The sequence below is a fragment of the Canis lupus genome, chromosome 4, assembly GCF_003254725.2.
Source record: "Canis lupus dingo isolate Sandy chromosome 4, ASM325472v2, whole genome shotgun sequence".
NCBI lineage: Eukaryota > Metazoa > Chordata > Mammalia > Carnivora > Canidae > Canis > Canis lupus.
Window position 1 is genome coordinate 34443791 of NC_064246.1, and position 16192 is coordinate 34459982.

At 58.5% G+C, this 16192-nt stretch overlaps 2 protein-coding genes across 8 annotated transcripts in view; one reads left to right on the forward strand and one right to left on the reverse strand.

The window, feature by feature from the left end:
* Positions 1 to 16192, reverse strand: part of GRID1 (glutamate ionotropic receptor delta type subunit 1) — a 639650-nt gene that overhangs the window by 541590 nt on the left and 81868 nt on the right. The gene's annotated exons all lie outside the window — the stretch shown is intronic.
* Positions 12422 to 16007, forward strand: LOC112651968 (basic proline-rich protein-like). 5 transcript variants are annotated; one of them, XM_049109088.1, is made up of 5 exons: positions 12424 to 13028; positions 14107 to 14218; positions 14539 to 14922; positions 15158 to 15298; positions 15492 to 16007. In XM_049109088.1, the coding sequence occupies exons 1-5, from the start codon at positions 12496 to 12498 to the stop codon at positions 15534 to 15536; spliced, it is 1215 nt and encodes a 404-aa protein (XP_048965045.1). In that variant the 5' UTR covers positions 12424 to 12495; the 3' UTR covers positions 15537 to 16007. The 5 variants fall into 5 exon arrangements, 2 of the variants coding, with proteins under 2 accessions (XP_048965044.1, XP_048965045.1); XR_007410187.1 differs by lacking the exon at positions 12424 to 13028 and adding exons at positions 13528 to 13651; positions 14332 to 14433 and having other exon boundaries at positions 15158 to 16007; XM_049109087.1 differs by having other exon boundaries at positions 12422 to 13028; positions 15161 to 16007.

Genomic DNA, 16192 nt, shown 5'->3' on the forward strand with positions numbered 1-16192 from the left:
GATGGACGGACAGATGACAGAGAATGGATGGATGATGGATGGACAGATGGATGGACGGATGGATGGATGGATGGATGGATGGACGGATGACAGAGAATGGACGGATGATGGATGGACAGACGGATGGATGGAGAGATGGGATGGACGGATAGATGGATAACGGATGGACAGATGGATTGATGGACAGATGGATGGATAGATGGATGATGGATAGACAGATGGACAGATGGATTGATGGACAGATGTATAGATGGATGATGGATAGACGGATAGACAGATGGATAGATGGACGGATGGGCAGATGATGGACAGATGAACAGACGGATGGATGGATAGATGGATGATGGACAGATAGATGGACAGATGCCTGGATGGAGAGATAGATGGATGGACAGACAGATAGAAGGGAATGATTGCACAAGATGGACGAACTGTCCCACTAAGGATGCCACATGAAGAAGCCGCAAAGGCAGGAGTCAACACGGACGTGTCTCCAGGGGCCAAGACTGCGTCCATGCAGAGCGGCCCCAGCACAGGGAGAACCAGCACATTTGCTCTGTCCGTGGCGTTCAGGCAGCTCTGTGCAGAGGCTCAGGGCTGGACGAGGCAACCTCTCCGGCAGCACCTCAACAGTGAGCTCCCCCGTCCCACCACCTGCCAGCAGCCCCTTCACTTCTAGTTACTTTCTCAGTGCACAGGCCCTCTAGGAGGGTGGCGTGCGGAGGCCACAGCATCAGGGGGTCTTCGTGGGCCAAGGGAGATGCTTCCAGTAAGTGGCAGGGTGCCGACCCAGCTCACACAGGTATGCTGCACCTCAGTTTCCCAAAGGGATGCTCAGCAGGCGTGTCCAGGGGCCCTTTTAGAATTCTGTGTGTCTTACATGCAACGTGACAAAATCACAACCAACCACACATGGTCTTGGGGCTGCCACCAACTCCTGCACCTGCAGTTCACAGGCCCCTCATCTCCGCCAGGAGCTGGTGCCGTCAGGCCTTGAAGGCCCTTGAAGGGCCACCACCCAGCTCTTCCTGCAAAATCCTAGATATGTGACCTTCTGTGCAGTGCCCTGTAACAGCAGGCCCCAGATGGGAGGCCTGCGGGTCTGGAGTCGGGGGCGGGCACTGCCCCCCGAGCCTACTCAATCCACGACCCAGAAGGGCGCCACAGGAGGGCCTCCTCCAGAGGCCTCACGCTTTGGAATTTGCCTGCCATCAGGATCAGAGCCGGGGAAGGTGGTGGCCACAGGGAACAGGCCCTCGATTACCCAGCTGCCTCTGCGGTCACTCAGCAGTATCACCAGGCACCAGCGAGCGCGGACACCTCCCACCCACCTGCGCATGCAGGTGACAGCTCAGGGCCAGGCACCTGCAGAGGCTTCTCGAGGCCCAGCTGGGCCAAGGGCTGTGCGGGAAAGCCCCGTGAGCCAAACCTCCTACAGGAACGTCCTGACGGGCCTTTCATGTCCTAAAGCAGGTGCCTCCAGCAAGACCTTGGGCAGCATGTGCCTGTTGGGCACTGCTTCATGTCATCTCTATCGCCCCTCGGGGGGATGACGGTCAGTGTCCCTGTTTTATACGCAGGGAAACAGAGGCTGTGAGCTGACCGCCAGGAGCCCCATGACTAAGCAGCAGAGCCCGGTGCAGAGTCCAGGCCCTACTGAGCCCCAAGCCCACTGGGGCTGTCCCCTGGTCCCACAGACCTCTGAAGCAATGATGGGCCTACGGGGAGGCAGACACTGGACTTAGTCCACGAAGACGTTTGCCATCATGCCCAACCCAGAGGATCTGCCTCCAGCCCCGGGCTGCCCACAGCTGTCACGTCCACTCAGACCCTGGGCGCCCTGGACTCCCCCCGGCAGCTCCCATGCCTCAGCTTCCCCCCACCCCAGCACTCCCGGTCCCCTCCCTCCTCACAACACCGAGCACACCGCGCCTTGATCACCGACGGGGCCGTGCGAATGGATCGGGAGGGTGCGAGATTAAAGGGATGAACGAACGGATATATGTGGTTTGGCACCAACTCACTCTGGTGCGTGCATTCTTCGTGAGTCTGGGAACAGAGACGAGATGAGCCTTCCCCTAACAGGCTGCAGCCAAAGGCTTCCATTTTCCCAGGCCCGAGACGCTCGCCTTATGAGCCGTGGGGCAGCTGAGGGACACCGTCTGACGCCCACCGTGCACGCAGGTGGAGGGGGCGTCTGCACAGTCCGTGCTCCCTGGAAATAACGGCGCGTCTCCGGGCGCCTCCAGCCGCGTGCCAGACGCTGGCGCAGTCTGAGTTACCTCCACGACGATTTCACGCTGAATTTGCTGAGTCTCCGAGCAGAGTCATAAACGTAAAGGAGGCACGTTTCTCCCGGCCTTCACCGCATCTTTCATCCAGAGAAGAAGCGGTGATAATATTTGTAATATGTTTACTGACAGGACCGGGGGCTCTGTGCAGATAACTCTTTTATGACACAAAGTACTTAACTAAGATGGAAAATGGCATTACTCATGTTAAATTCAAAAATGAGCATTTTGTCCCAGATTGCTAGAAACCCAGTAAATGTCATTAGCGATCCGAGGTTACAACGCAATCCGCAAAGGGTTACTCTCTGGTAATTACATCTCCTGTAGCTATAGAAACACGGGACGGGAGGCTGAGCCGGCTGGCATCTCGGTCCCCCCCCCACCCCACCCCCCAGAACGGCTCATCTGCACGTTGTCGTCTCCAAAGACCAGGCTTTAAGTCATGCATCCCAGCAGCCTGCTCTTGGGGGAACTGTTTTCCCCACGGGCCCCACGACCGGGCTGCTGCGATCCTCCACTGGAAACGAATGACCCAAGACAGAGCCGAGGAAGGATGCTCGTCCTGTGGCTTCCGCACGGGAATGTGCCTCCAGAACGGGTGCCGGGCCCTCCTCCCCGGCTGAGGCAAATGCATTATTTACGGGCAGCGTTCTGTGGTGCGAAGCACTTCCCCACGCAGGGGCCCACACTGCCGGCTCCCGGCTCCCAGCCCGACCCTCGCAGCCCTCCCTCCAAGACCAGGGAACAAGCCCCTCCCCGCAGAGCAACCTCGGAGCTCCTGGCTGCTCACACCCACCAGGTGCAGGCAGCACCTGAAGGCTCCGGGAACCGGGAGGACGCGCAGCAGGCCCAGGGGCTGGGGGGCACTTCCGGAAGCCTCAGGGGCAGTGAAACTGGTGGAAGGAGCCTGTTAGCCAGCGAGATGGGCCAGCATGTCCCTGCATCACCTGGAACTGCCCCCACCTTCCCTCACATCTATGACAAGCACCACCTTCCCTCATCTCATGTGCGTGACCAGCGACGGCTTCTCCAGCACCTGGCGGCCCGGTACCGTCCCTCTCCGGCCCCACACAAAGCCCCCAGCTTTCCTTGTCACCCATGAACACGAACACGCTCTGCTGCCACCTGTCACAGCATAAGCCCCCTGGGCCTCCTACCCCTCCGGCCGAGAGCCGTCCTCATTCCCAGATACCAGCCACACCCTCCTCCACACGCGTGTCAGCCGGCACCTGGGGATGTGACAGCAAGCCCCTCTGTCACCCCCGGGAGAGGAGACGCCGGGCCTGTCCTCATCACTTGCAAAGGACCAGGGTTTTCCCCAGTCATCTTCCTCTGGGCCAGCGGGTCTCAAAACGTGGTCCTCGGGCCGACAGCATTAGCGTCTCCTGGGAACTTGTCAGAACTCAACGTCTTCCAAGTTCTCAGGCCCCACCCAAACCTAATGAGTCGGAAACTTTGGAGGTGGGGCCCTGAAATTTGTGGTTTTTAGCAAGATTTCCAGGTGATTCTCATGCAACCACAGTGATTGCTCTTTAAGTTCACCTGGGGAAGGGGCGCCTGGGCAGCTCAGTGGGGTGAGCGGCTCCCTTCAGCTCAGGCTATGATCTGGGGTCCTGGGATCCAGCCCCGCGTCAGGCTCCCTGCCCGGCAGGGCGTCTGCTTCTCCCTCTGCCCCTCCCCTTGCGTGCTCTCTCGCTCTCTCTCTCTAATAAATAAATAAAATCTTTTTTTAAAAAAATCACCTGGGGAGCTTTCAAAAACCCTGAGACCCAGGTTGCACCCCCCAGACTGCAGGGGCCCTGGTGTCCCCGACTGTGCAAGTTCCCACGTGGCTCTCTGTGCAGCTGGAGCGGAGAGCCACACAGCCGGCCCCAGGAAGCACAAGCTCTGGCCCGGACGCGTGTCTAGCATGGCAGCTAGGGCCCAACAAGCTCCCACCCCATGCCTGACACTGGCCATCACCTGTCTGATGTCCAACAGCTGCCTCGAGGCCACAAAAATGCCCAGGGGACCAGAGAACCTGGCAGCAGACCTGCCCAGACCCACGTGTGCCACCCCCCCACCAGGTGTCCCTGAGCTGCCGGGTACCCCACAGCCGTGCCTGCAGAGGTGCTGCTCATCACCCCACTGACGGCCGGCTGCAGTAACGGGAAAGCGTCCAGGACCCAGATTAAGGGCTGGCCCCCAGGGCAGGCTGCCTGAGGGAACCCATGTGACAAGTCCTGCCTAGGCTGGGACCCTGAAACCCAAGACCCAGCCCGTCCTCGGTAGCCAGCATCTCTCCCTGATGCTCCCCGCCTTATCTCCAGCCCCACCTGAACGTCACCCCACGGCGACCCCTGCCCTCTTCCCTTGTCACCCACAAACACGAACTTGATTGAGAAAGGCCCGGAAGAAAACAAGCCGAAATGCAACCCCAACTGGTCAAAGTGGATGTGGGCTTTTCTTCTTTTCTTTCATTTTCAAAGATCCTGTCCTATAATTCTTATGTTACACTTATACTTTAAAATTAATAATTAAAACAAATCTTCCCTATACCTCAGGGCCTAGGTCAATGGCGCACACCTTCCCTGGCCTCTGCACCCTTGGGATGCCTTGGCTGAGCTCCCAACATCTGTGTGCACACCTGGCTGAGCTCGGAGCACCCACGGCTTAGGGGCCCTCCTCCTCCGGCCATCACCAGCTCCCTTACCCCGCGGCCAGCCTCGGGCCTCAAAGGAATCCCACACGGCCCCCAGGAGCCCTGGGGTACCTCAGCACTGTCTCCGTAAGAAGATAACCTGGCCCTCTCGGGCAGAGGCCCTGGCTGTGGCAGCTAAGGACACCAGGCCCGTCTACTCACCTGTGCTGGGCGGGGTCGACAGGTACACAGGTAACTCGAGGGGACTTCCAGGGCCCTCACCTCGGCTGCTCAGCCCAGCACAGACTCCTTCTCCGCTCTCTGCACCCCACGCACCCGCCCCTGGAGCACCATACAGCTGGCCCCAGGATGCACACGACAGTCAGTCACCAGAGCTCCTGGACAAACAGGATCATTCAGACCGCAGCCCTGCCTCCCCTTGAAGCAAGCCTGGAACAGAAATGCCCAAGTCCTCAGAAGTTACCGCCCCCGGGTGTGTCTGTTGTCTTGCTTAGGACAGCCCTCGGCAGAGGGGCAATTCCACAGGCACCCACCAAACCTCTCTCCCTCCTGGGGGCTCGACCGGCTGTGCTTCCCTCTCTCGTCTGGCCAAGGCAGGGGCTCTACTCCCACGGCATTTAATCTGCAAAAGTTAAATGTGTCATCACATGCCCACGACTATAATTAAACTCACCCTATTGGCAAGAGAATCTACAGGTGATGACAGACAAAGAAGCCCTGTCTCCACTCCAGGGACGCAGCTCCCTAACAAGCATCTCATTCACAGAATCGGGTGGGAGGGCGTCGATGGGGAACCGCACGGAGATTAGGTCGCACTTCTGTAGAAGCAGGTGCAGTCACGGCCGACTGGGCAGTCGGCTTCTCTAGCGGCACCTCCAGGTTCACCCTGGCATGTTTCCCATGAAGCGAGTCCCTGGGGACTCCCCCACCCCGGGCTGCCCTAACCCCCAGGCTCCTGCTTGGCTTTAGCCACCCGGAGGCACCAGCAGGCAGAGAGCTGAGCTGGGCCCAGACTGGCAACAGCTGTGGGTCCACTTGAGGACGCAGCTTCCCCCCGCCGGCTGCATCCTCCTCAGAGGCTCAGCAACACAGCCCTTCCCCTGCCCCTCCGGCCCACAGGGAAGGCTGGTCCCCTATCCCAGGTCAGTTCCTCTTCATCAACTGTTGTGGCCCTTAGGGATGTGTGATCTGCTTCTCGCCCAACGCTGGCTGATTCACGTGGAGACTCGGCACCTTCAGGCTAAAGCCTAAAGAGCTGGGTTTCAGCAAAGTATTCCAGAACCTTCTCCAAGGTGGGCTGGGTGCCAGTTACCATTAGGTGGACTCGGGGATTAACCAGGTCCAAAGCAGGACAATTCACAACAACCAGCAAAGTGTCCCTAGGGATGCCTGCTGGCCCTGTCCTCAGGTCTGTCCATTCAACTTTTAAGAGGGATTTAATAGAGGATAGTGACAGCTACTGACCCCGAATGGCAGTGTTGGGATCCAGAAAGATCACCAGACATCAGCGTAGAGCTGAGCTCCACTCTGTGCTCAAATTCAATAAAGGCAGCGGTACCCTGGGAAAGGCTTGGAGGGGACAGCCAGGCCAGGGTGCAGGACACAGGCACGCATCACCGAGTGTGGCTAAGGAGCCCAGAGAAAAGCCTGGCAAGCGGCCAGCCAAGTGAGAAGGTGACATGAGAGCCAGCTCCAGACACCTAAAGGGATTATCTCCAAGAAGATAAAGAACAGGGGAGCAGTGCCAAGGACTCTCTCCCTCTGATCCAATTAAAGTCGTCTGCAGCCACTAAAAAAAAGAGCACCAGCAGCACCAACAGTCACACGCAGAACACGGGCCCAGCCTCAAACCACAAGCTTCCTACCGCCAGCCAGGGTTCGGGGCGGGGGGTCTTACTCCAGGCCTTCAAGCTAGCGTCCCACCCCAAGGAGGCCCCCGAATCCATCGGCAAAGCAGGAAGGAACAACAGAGAGAACGCAAAGATGAACAAATAGGTAAAGGAAGTAAAATGTCTTTAGTCCCATAAAAAATAAATAAATAAAAGAAAGCAAACAGTACAATTCCAGAGGAATAGCCAACTTGAAAATAGATTCCAGCACAGAGCGTAAGAAGACTTTGGGAAAATGCTACCAGTTGTTTTCAAAGAGAACAAGAAACGCATCAATTGAATAACAGGGGTTAAAACAAAATTAATATCTCTATACAAATCGGTGGGTGCCAGGCGGGAGGTCTGGAGGGGGTGTGGGAGAAATAGAGGAGATTAAGGGTACAAACTTTCAGGTGTAAAATAAATATGAAAAGATAAATAAATTAAAAAATAAAAAATAAAATAAATATGCCACGGAGATGAAAAGTACGGCACAGGGAATATAATCAATAATATCGTAATAATGACTGGTGACGGATGGGGACTACACTCACGGTGGTGAGCCCTGAGCAATGCGCAGAATGACTGACTCAAACGCTGTACACCTGAAACTAATGGGACACTGCATGTTAACTGCACCCCAATAAACCTTTACATCAGTATAATCTCTATGCCCTGAATAAGACTGCTGTTGGAAACAGTAAAAAACAGAAATGACATTGCCAGACCCGTGCCAGGAACACACACACACACAAGAAATCTGTGACAATTAGTATTAGTAGCACATTAGTCAGTTTAAGCTAAGATGCGCTGTGACAATAAGCAAGCCCAAGGTCTCAGGGGCCGACACGTTAGCTGCAGGTGGGCCATGGCTCTTGGTCTGAGGAAGCAGCCCCCAGCGCTCCTGGCTGAAGGGAAACCAAACATGCCAGAACCGTGCGACGGCTCTCAGGCCTCCATCCAGGAGAGGCCTAAGGCACGCTCGCCCCCGCGTCACCGGCTGAGCAAGTCAGATGGGCAGGGACGACACCATCAGAGCAGCCCGTGCAGCTTCCCCCTGAGAGCCGCACTGAATATTTTGAACAATAAGGCAGCCCAGCACGTCCAGCCAGGACATAGAATCAGCGAGTAGAAGCTTTGTTTCGTGGGAAAGGTGATAAATATAAGAGAAAATGCTGGAAGAACCCAAAGGTAGGGGCTCTGATTCCCCAAGAAGACACAAGAAACAGACTGAAGCTATAGGCCCCAGTCTACCGGAAGAGTTCCCAGAGCTGAACAAAGAACCCACATTAGAAATCAGAAGGACACAACCCACCTAAGGAAACGCTGATGCACTGAAAGGAATGCTAAATTTCATGACTGAATAAATGTTTAAATCTCAAAGAAAAAGAGAAAGAGGTATCCTGATGAGAGACATGGTGTACTTGTGGGCTTCAGAGAGGCGCGTGCTGACAGGGGAAGTGCGTCCCACGTCCTTCACGGCCATGGCCTCAAAGCCTGGAGAGAACCCGTAAGAACATGGGATGTGCCTCCTTTAATGAGCTCAGCCCCTGCCGATGGGCAGACGGCCCAGGCCACCCCGGAGGCATAAAGACCAGAATGGCTGCTCTCAGACCCCAGAAGCATTGTTCTCTCCTCTCACCCATAAATCTGGATCCGCCCACGTTCACTGAGGACACTCTAGGGCCCATCCTTCCTCAGGTGCGTCTGTAAACTATTTGCATGCAGAAAACAAAACGTTTCTGAAATATTGAAAATGATGAACTCACATAAATGCATAGAAATAAAAACATGAATATATAATTACAAAGAAAAACAGGAGAAGCATGGGGACCACCACCATGCGGGTGAAATCATCTTCAAATCAGAGAAAAAGTTAATTACTTCAAATGTAATCCAGCTGAGAGCCCTCCTTCCCCCTGCCCCCCAGGGAATCGCATCCCTAAGAGCTCATGTCTGCGTGGGGGCACAGATGGGAGCAGGGGGCGGACCAGAGACAGAGATGGAGGCAGAGAGAAGAGGAAGGAGAAGGATGGAAAGAATCCAGTAAAGGAAAGGGAGCAAGTGAAGCAGGCCGGTTAGAGGCCATGCCCTGACCTCCATCCAGAGCAGATGGTGAGCAAGAAGGTCCCTAGAGCACCTGGGGAGCTCAGCAGTGGAGCATCTGCCTTCGGCCCAGGGTGTGGTCCTGGAGACCCGAGATCAAGTCCCTGCAGGGAGCCTGCTTCTCCCTCTGCCTGTGTCTGCCTCTCTCTGTCTCTCATTATTAAATAGATAAAATCAAAAAATAAATAAATAAATAGATAAAATCTTAAAAAGGAGGAAGAGGAGGAGGAGAAGAAGAAGAAGAAGAGGTAGTAGTAGTAGTAGTAGTAGTAGTAGTAGTAGTAGTAGTAATAAAAGTGGTAGTTGTTGTTGTTCCCTGGAGCCAAGCAGTAGGGCCCTCCCAGGAGGAAGAAGAAGAAGAAGAATAGTAGTAGTAGTAGTATTAATAGTAGTAGTAGTAGAAGTAGTTGTTCCCTGGAGCCAAGCAGTAGGGCCCTCCCAGGGGACATAGCCGTGGGAGGCCCCCGACCGCCAGGCTCCTGGAGAAGCTGGCCAACACAGGACTTCCCCGTACGAGTCCTTCCTGGGGGAGGTGGTTTCTTAACCTGCTGGCATGTATTCAACCAAAATCAGTCTCTCCTTAAGCTTCTGTGAGTCACCCCCACCTAATCCTTAGACACCCGAGTCTGCACCCCTCAACCCCACAGCCTGTGGGGCGGCCCAGGCAACAACCGCCCTCCTCCCCAGTGCCCCGTTCTCCCTTCTATCTTCCACGGGGAAATTCAAGCACGGCCCGTGTGACCTCTAAGACTGACAACATGCCAGGCATGAAGCTCCACGCTGTGGAGACAACTTCATGACAATCCTCCCAGCATCTCTTACAGCCAGCGGGTACCAGTATCATCCTCATCTTAGAAATGAAGGAAGCAAGGCTCGGGAAGTTAGGTGACTCTCCCAAGGTCACAGAGCAAGTGACAGGGCTAGATTTAGAAGCCAGGTGGGGCCTGAGCGACCCGCAGGTGCCCCGCTGCCTTCCTCGTGGGCACTGCTTAAACGGTCCCTGCAGCGCACTTCAGCCTGGACCCCAGCAAGGTCCCCGGGAGCTCACGATCCCGGCAGGGACACAGACACAGTGAAATGAAGCACGCCATAGCAGGTGACATCACGGCGGGCCCAACGCGAGGCCGGAGAGGCCGTGTTCAAGGAGCTGGGCCCAAGGAATAAGCGAGTGAGGGGAGGTGGGCACGGCACCTCCAGAAAATGGAAAATCACCGGTCAGCCCCACTTCCCCAGAGCCCGCTCAGGAGTGTGATAACCATGATAACAGACACGGACAGTGATGGAAGGCGAGCTCCCAGGGGAGGCCCTGCGGCCAGACTCCACAATTACCAGCCGCTCGCCGGCAGCTCTGGAGCTGACAAGACAGACAGTTCCCTCGCCTGCGATGCAGGAAATGTTTTGTGTTTTCTGCTTCGGCTTTAATTCTGAGCTAAACAAAGACCTGGCAGGTGGGAGATGGAGTGCTGCCCAGGGAGCCCATCCATGCCTCCCAAACAGGGTTCCGAAACCAGCGGAACAGCTGGGGCTGCAGGGGACATCACTGTCGTCCTTGGAAGGGCCCATCCCAGGACCTCCCGGCCCACCCCTGGGGATCGGAACACGCGGCCACCTCGGGCAAGCCCCACAAGGGTCCAGGCTCTGTTCGTGGAGGCTTCCTCCTCACACCGTGGGAGGTGGTACGAATATTATCCCAATTTTGTGGATGAGGAGACAGGCTCACCTGGATCGTGTGACTCTGCAGCATCACAGACAGAGCCAAGTTGCAAGTCACCCTGTGAGAGCCCAGAGCTCCAGGTGGTAGGGCCTGCAGGAGCCCAGGAAACAGGCAGGTCAGACAGGGCCTGCCAGCATGGGAAGGGGGTAGGGTTCGAAACTGGCCACAGATGGTCCCACGCCGTGGCAAGGATTAGGTGTGAAAACACTAGCACCAAGCCTGGCACCAGGGAAGTGCTCAGTAACTGCCACTACCCCGAAGGCTGAAGGCCCCATGAGGGCAGCGACCTCATTTGCTCTGCCCCCCTGGGATGCCAGGGCCTCAAGGGTGCCTGGTGGCCCTGCCAGGAGATGCTCAGCAACTAGGGATCTGGGCCCCACGGATGCTCTGTGGTTCTGCGATAGGCTCCACACTCCAGACCCAAGCCCAGAACATTTTCAGAACTTTCCTTTTCCAAGCTCTTGGCTTGATCAGTCAGACATTCTGGTGTGGCAGGTGAGGAGTGAGCGGGGAAGAGACATGACGAAGGAGGCAGGAGGCAGAGCAAGATGCAGACAGCACACCGCCCCAAAGGCCAGACCCCACCACGGGCAACCCAAACTCAAGGGCCCCGGGCGGGTGCACAGAAGCAGCATCCAGGGGACGTATGTGTCCGGGCAGCACCAGCACACCAGCCAGCCCTGCTCCCCAGTCCGACCCCCAGGAAGCACAACACGGCCACCCCGCTCACCATCACGTCTCCAGAGACCAGCACGGGACCTAGTCCAGAGTAGGCATTTCATCAATATTTGTTACAGAAATCACTGCCCAAGGAGCCTACTGGGTGCGGGGCACTGCTCCAGGAGCTTCACTCTTCATAACCAGGCTCCTTGGGCAAAGTGGAAGCATTACACCAGGGTTGCCAGGTGGCAAAAGGGAGGCTCAGAGGGGAAGAAGCCATTTGCCTAGAGTTAACACCGCCAGGGGGTGATGGCAGCGAGTCGGCCTTGGCCTATGCTCCTTCCACTGCTACACGTGCCTCCTAGGGTGAGGATGGACGAGAAAGGGGCTCTTTTGGAACAGAGAGAGTATTTACTCTCCCCGAGCAGCTTCTCTGAGCCCTGTGCCTACCGAGCCCAGGGCAGCCGGGGCAGCTGCTCCAAATCTGCCAAAATTTAGCTCAGGCCAGAGCCAAGTCTCCCCTGAGATCCTGGTCCCACCCTGCCAGGAGCCTGCCAGGCACTGGGCCACCCCTGGGGAGCCGGGAGGGGGCCCAGCCACCCTGAGGATCTTGGGTCCTTCAGCCCAGGCCCCTGGTCCAGGCCCGGGGTCAGGGTTCAGCAGCACCCGGACTCCAGAGTCCCCCACACCTCTCCTCTGCTTGGGCATCAGGCTCCAGGGGCACGGGCGGGGCCTGGGCTGGAGTGGGCGTGGCCTGGACTGGAATGGGCGTGGCCTGGTCTGTGGTGGGCGTGGCCTGGGCGGAGCCCGCCCGCCGCTCCGCCCCCAAGGTTAGAGACCCGGCTCTCCAGTCCGCGCTCTCTAACCCGCGTCCACGGGAGCGGCCCCTGGAGCTCCGAGGAGTTAGAGACCCCGCCCAGATGCTCGGCTGGGGCGCCCTCCGCGCCCCGGGGCCCGCCCCCGCCCCCGCCCGGCAGGAAGCGCCCCGCGTTCCCAGGCCCCGCCGCCCCCTCCCCCGGCGAGCGGAGCCCGAGCATAGGCCGCGTTTGTGGGAAGCCGGGCTCCGCGCGCGGAGAGGGAGTCGATTTATTCTGGAGAAAACATCTTTGTTCTGCGAGTGAAGGGGAGCCCTTTGCAACAATTTAATGCTCTGTTCGCGGGCCCGGGGGTGGGGCGGCAGCGCGAGGCTCGGTCCTCGAGGCGGAGCCGCACATAATGAGGCTTCTCACTGCCGCTCCCCGCCGTCCTGCCAAAAGCCAGGACGGTTATTTATCCATTAATCTGACATTACACCCCCTGCATCTGATCTGCTTAAATAAATTTGGTGGGTGGAGTGTGCGCCTGGCGGAGAAACCCGCGCGTCCCATTTCCGACGCGCCAACGCGTGCGCCCGAGCCTCGCCAGCTCGCCTTACCCTCCTGGGGCTCTGCGGGGCCGCGGCCGCACCCGACCCGGACCCCGACCCGGACCCGGCCCGGACCCGGACCCGGACCCCGACCCGGACCCCGCCCGGCGGAACCCCGACCCGGACCCCGACCCCGAACCGGACCCCGACCCGGCCCGCTCGGCGGGACCCCGACCCGGACCCCGACCCGGACCCGGCCCGACCCGCTCGGCGGGACCGACCCGGACCCCGACCCAGACCCCGACCCGGCCCGACCCACTCGGCGGGACCCGACCCGGACCCGGCCCGACCCGCTCAACGGGACCGACCCGGACCCCGACCCGCACCCCGCCTGGCCCGCTCGGTGGGACCCCAATCCGGACCCCGACCCCAACCCGCCCGGACCCGGACCCTCTTCCGGCCCTGCATGGACCTGGATCCGAACCCTTCTCCTAGCCCCACCTGGACCCGGACCCGAACCCCTCTCCCAGACGCCCCCGGACCCAGACCCAGACCCCTCTCCCCGACTCACCCGGACCCAAACCCTTCTCCTAGCCCCATCCGGACCCGAACCCAAACCACTCTCCCAGCCCCTCCCGAACCCGGACCCTCTCCCGGCACCACCCAGACATGAACCCCTCTCCCCGCCCCACCCAGACCCGGACCCTCTCCCCACCCCACCCGGACCCTGACCCTGTTCTGGCCCCGCCCAGACCCGAACCCCTCTCCCCGCCCCACCCCAACTGAACCCTTCTCCTAGCTCCACCCGGACCCAGCTCCACCCGGACCCTGACCCTCTCCAGCCCCACCTGGACCCACCCAAACCCTTCTCTCGGCCCCACCCGGACCCGAACCCCTCTCCCGCCTCCACCCCACCCGGACCCGAACCCCTCTCCCCGCCCCACCCAGACCCGGACCCTCTCCTGGCTGGCGGACCTGGAGACAAGCCACCTCCTTCCGCCACCATCTACAGGTGGTAGGGAAGAGGTAGGACACCTCAAACCCGGACCCCCACTGTCTGGGCTGGAATCCCGGCTGTGCCACTCAGGAGCTGGGTGACCTTAAAATATCACCACCTTCTGTGCCTCAGTTTCACCACCTCCTACTTAGGGCTATTGTGAGAAATGAAAGAGTTAATATGTATTTAAGGTGCTTAGAACAGTGCCTGGCACATGGTTGTTGTTGCATAAAAATTAGTTTAAAATATAGATAATGTTTAAAATCCACATAAGTGTTTGTAAGCAGGGCTTTGGAGAGGAGCCACAGTTCTGGGTCCTAAATGTGACAAAGGGGCGTAGGGCACTGGTCTGCTGCCCCCCCACCCACCTCCACCCACTTCACTCAGTTGAGGGTGGTCATGGTAGGAGGGTCATGGAATAGCTCATTCCAGCAAAGGGTCCCACTGCTTGAACGTGTCTGAAATCCCTTTTTCCGCCCCACAGCTTGCGTTTTACAGAGGAGCAAACTGAAAGCCAGAGAGGGGAAGGGACCCGTCCAGCGTTCAGCAAGTTCACAGCAGAACTGGAAGGAGAATCCAGGGCTTCTATCCCCCAGGTCCAGCTCTTGGTTCTGGGCTTTTTGATTCGGTTTTATTTCCCTGCAGCAGGAGACTTCCTGCCCACTCACCCCATTTTCAGTGAGGAGCTCAGCAGCCTCTCTATCACCAGGTCAGGACCACCCATCACGATGCCCAGCTGGGCACCCTCCTCTCCCCTCCCAGCAGCTGGAGCACCCCCCACCCCAGGAGCTGAGAACCTAACCTACGGCAGGTGAAACCCCGAGACCCTCAGACTTTAACACCCCACACCCCGGGGGGCTGGCCACCCCTGCACATATATCCTTCATTTCTCATTTCATCTTCTGCTTCTCTGCAGCATCTCCTTGGCCCAGAAATTGCTGGAATTTCCTATGTGTCCTCTCTAGATCTTGTCTGCCCCTTGGCACCCTGTACCTTCATCCCCAGGGCTGAGTCTGTGCCCTGCCCTACAGGCTGGAACCCAGCACTAGGTGACACCTGGGGCCTGCTGCGCCCGCCCGGCCACCACGTCCACCAGAGCCTTGGATGCGGCACTGGCCCGCACGCACCCAGCCTGAGCTCACCGCACCCCTCTGGGGCTCTCCCCAGCCAGGCCCAGCCCCAAACACCTCCCAGAGGGCCGGGAGTTCCACCTGGAGAAGGACGCTTCCACAGTCTTCTTGCCCGGGAGAGGCAGCCCGAGGCCCCACGCAGGCTGCTGAGGCGAGTGGAGAGTGAAGCGGTGAGTCTGTAACCAGGGAGAAGCTCTGTCCCACGCAGGAGCCGCTCTGCCCAGGCAGCTGCAGGCCCAGCCCCTGCCTCCTTCCGAGCAACAAAGAGGCAGGCATGCGGGCAGACAGACGCCCACCACAGAGACCTCCCACTCGATTGCTGTGTCACTATCTGCCCCCTCCTCCCGGCCCCACAGAGGGGGAAGCCCCTCCGACCTGTCACCAACTGTACCCTTTGCCAACCAGAAGCTCCCAGAGGAGAACAGCTGCCTCCGAACCTCCAGGAAACCCTCTGACCGTTGCCATCTGCTCCTGAGGCCTGCCGAGACCCGAACCAGCCCAGCCCTTTCCTTCCTAGCCAACTCGGAGAACATCAAAGTGCTGGAGGCAAGAAGAAAGTCCCCAGGCCACCCACTGGGGGCAGAGTGGGGCAGACTGGGGCCGCTCAGCAGTCCCAGCAGGCTCGTGCTCCTGACACCCCTGCCCTGAGCACAGTCTCATCTTAAATAACTGTCCTCACTAGCCCCCTGCTTTACCTCCCTGGCTGCTCCCTCTCTTTTGACTCCTGTCCACCCTGCAGCTCATGGGCACCCCGACCAGTGCTGCTCCTGGGAAAGTGATCTGAATCCTGAGTCGCAGCGGCTTCGGACCACTTCAGCTGGCCCCAGCCCCTGATACCCCGTGCCAGGCACTGTGCCAAGTGCTCTGCAGTCTCAGGCTCGGCTGGAGAACACGCCTCCCGTCTTACAGGGGAGGACACAGGCCGGCCCCCAGGCACAATGCTTCTAAGTGGCCCAGCCTGAATTTAAACCCAGATGTGTGTGAATCCAGAGCCCCAAGCCTTCCCAGCAGGCCGCGGGGGCTAGCCCGCCCACACAGCTGTTCTTCCCCATGAATGAAATCAGACACGGAGCCTCACTCCCACAGCCACGCAGGATGGAGGAGAGCTGGGCCCTGCAGGCCGTGTGTCCTGGGCGTTCTAACTGGGGGTCTGGCTTCCTTCAGGGCCGCTAAGACTCACCTGTCATTGGCAGCGCGAATGGAAATCAGCATTTTGCAGCAATAAAAGGCCGCTCCTGGTTAGACATCAAACGAATCCATCTTCTCTGACAGTTAATTTTCATTTTGCAACTTTCCCTGGTGACAACGGCAGGTAACGACCCTGGGCATCTGCAAAGTCGCGGAGCAGCAGCCCAGCCACCCACACCCCTGGCTCCTGGCTGCCCTGGTTCAGCGCCCCCCACCCTTCTGTGCCTGATCAACAGCCCCCTGCCCCTCGCT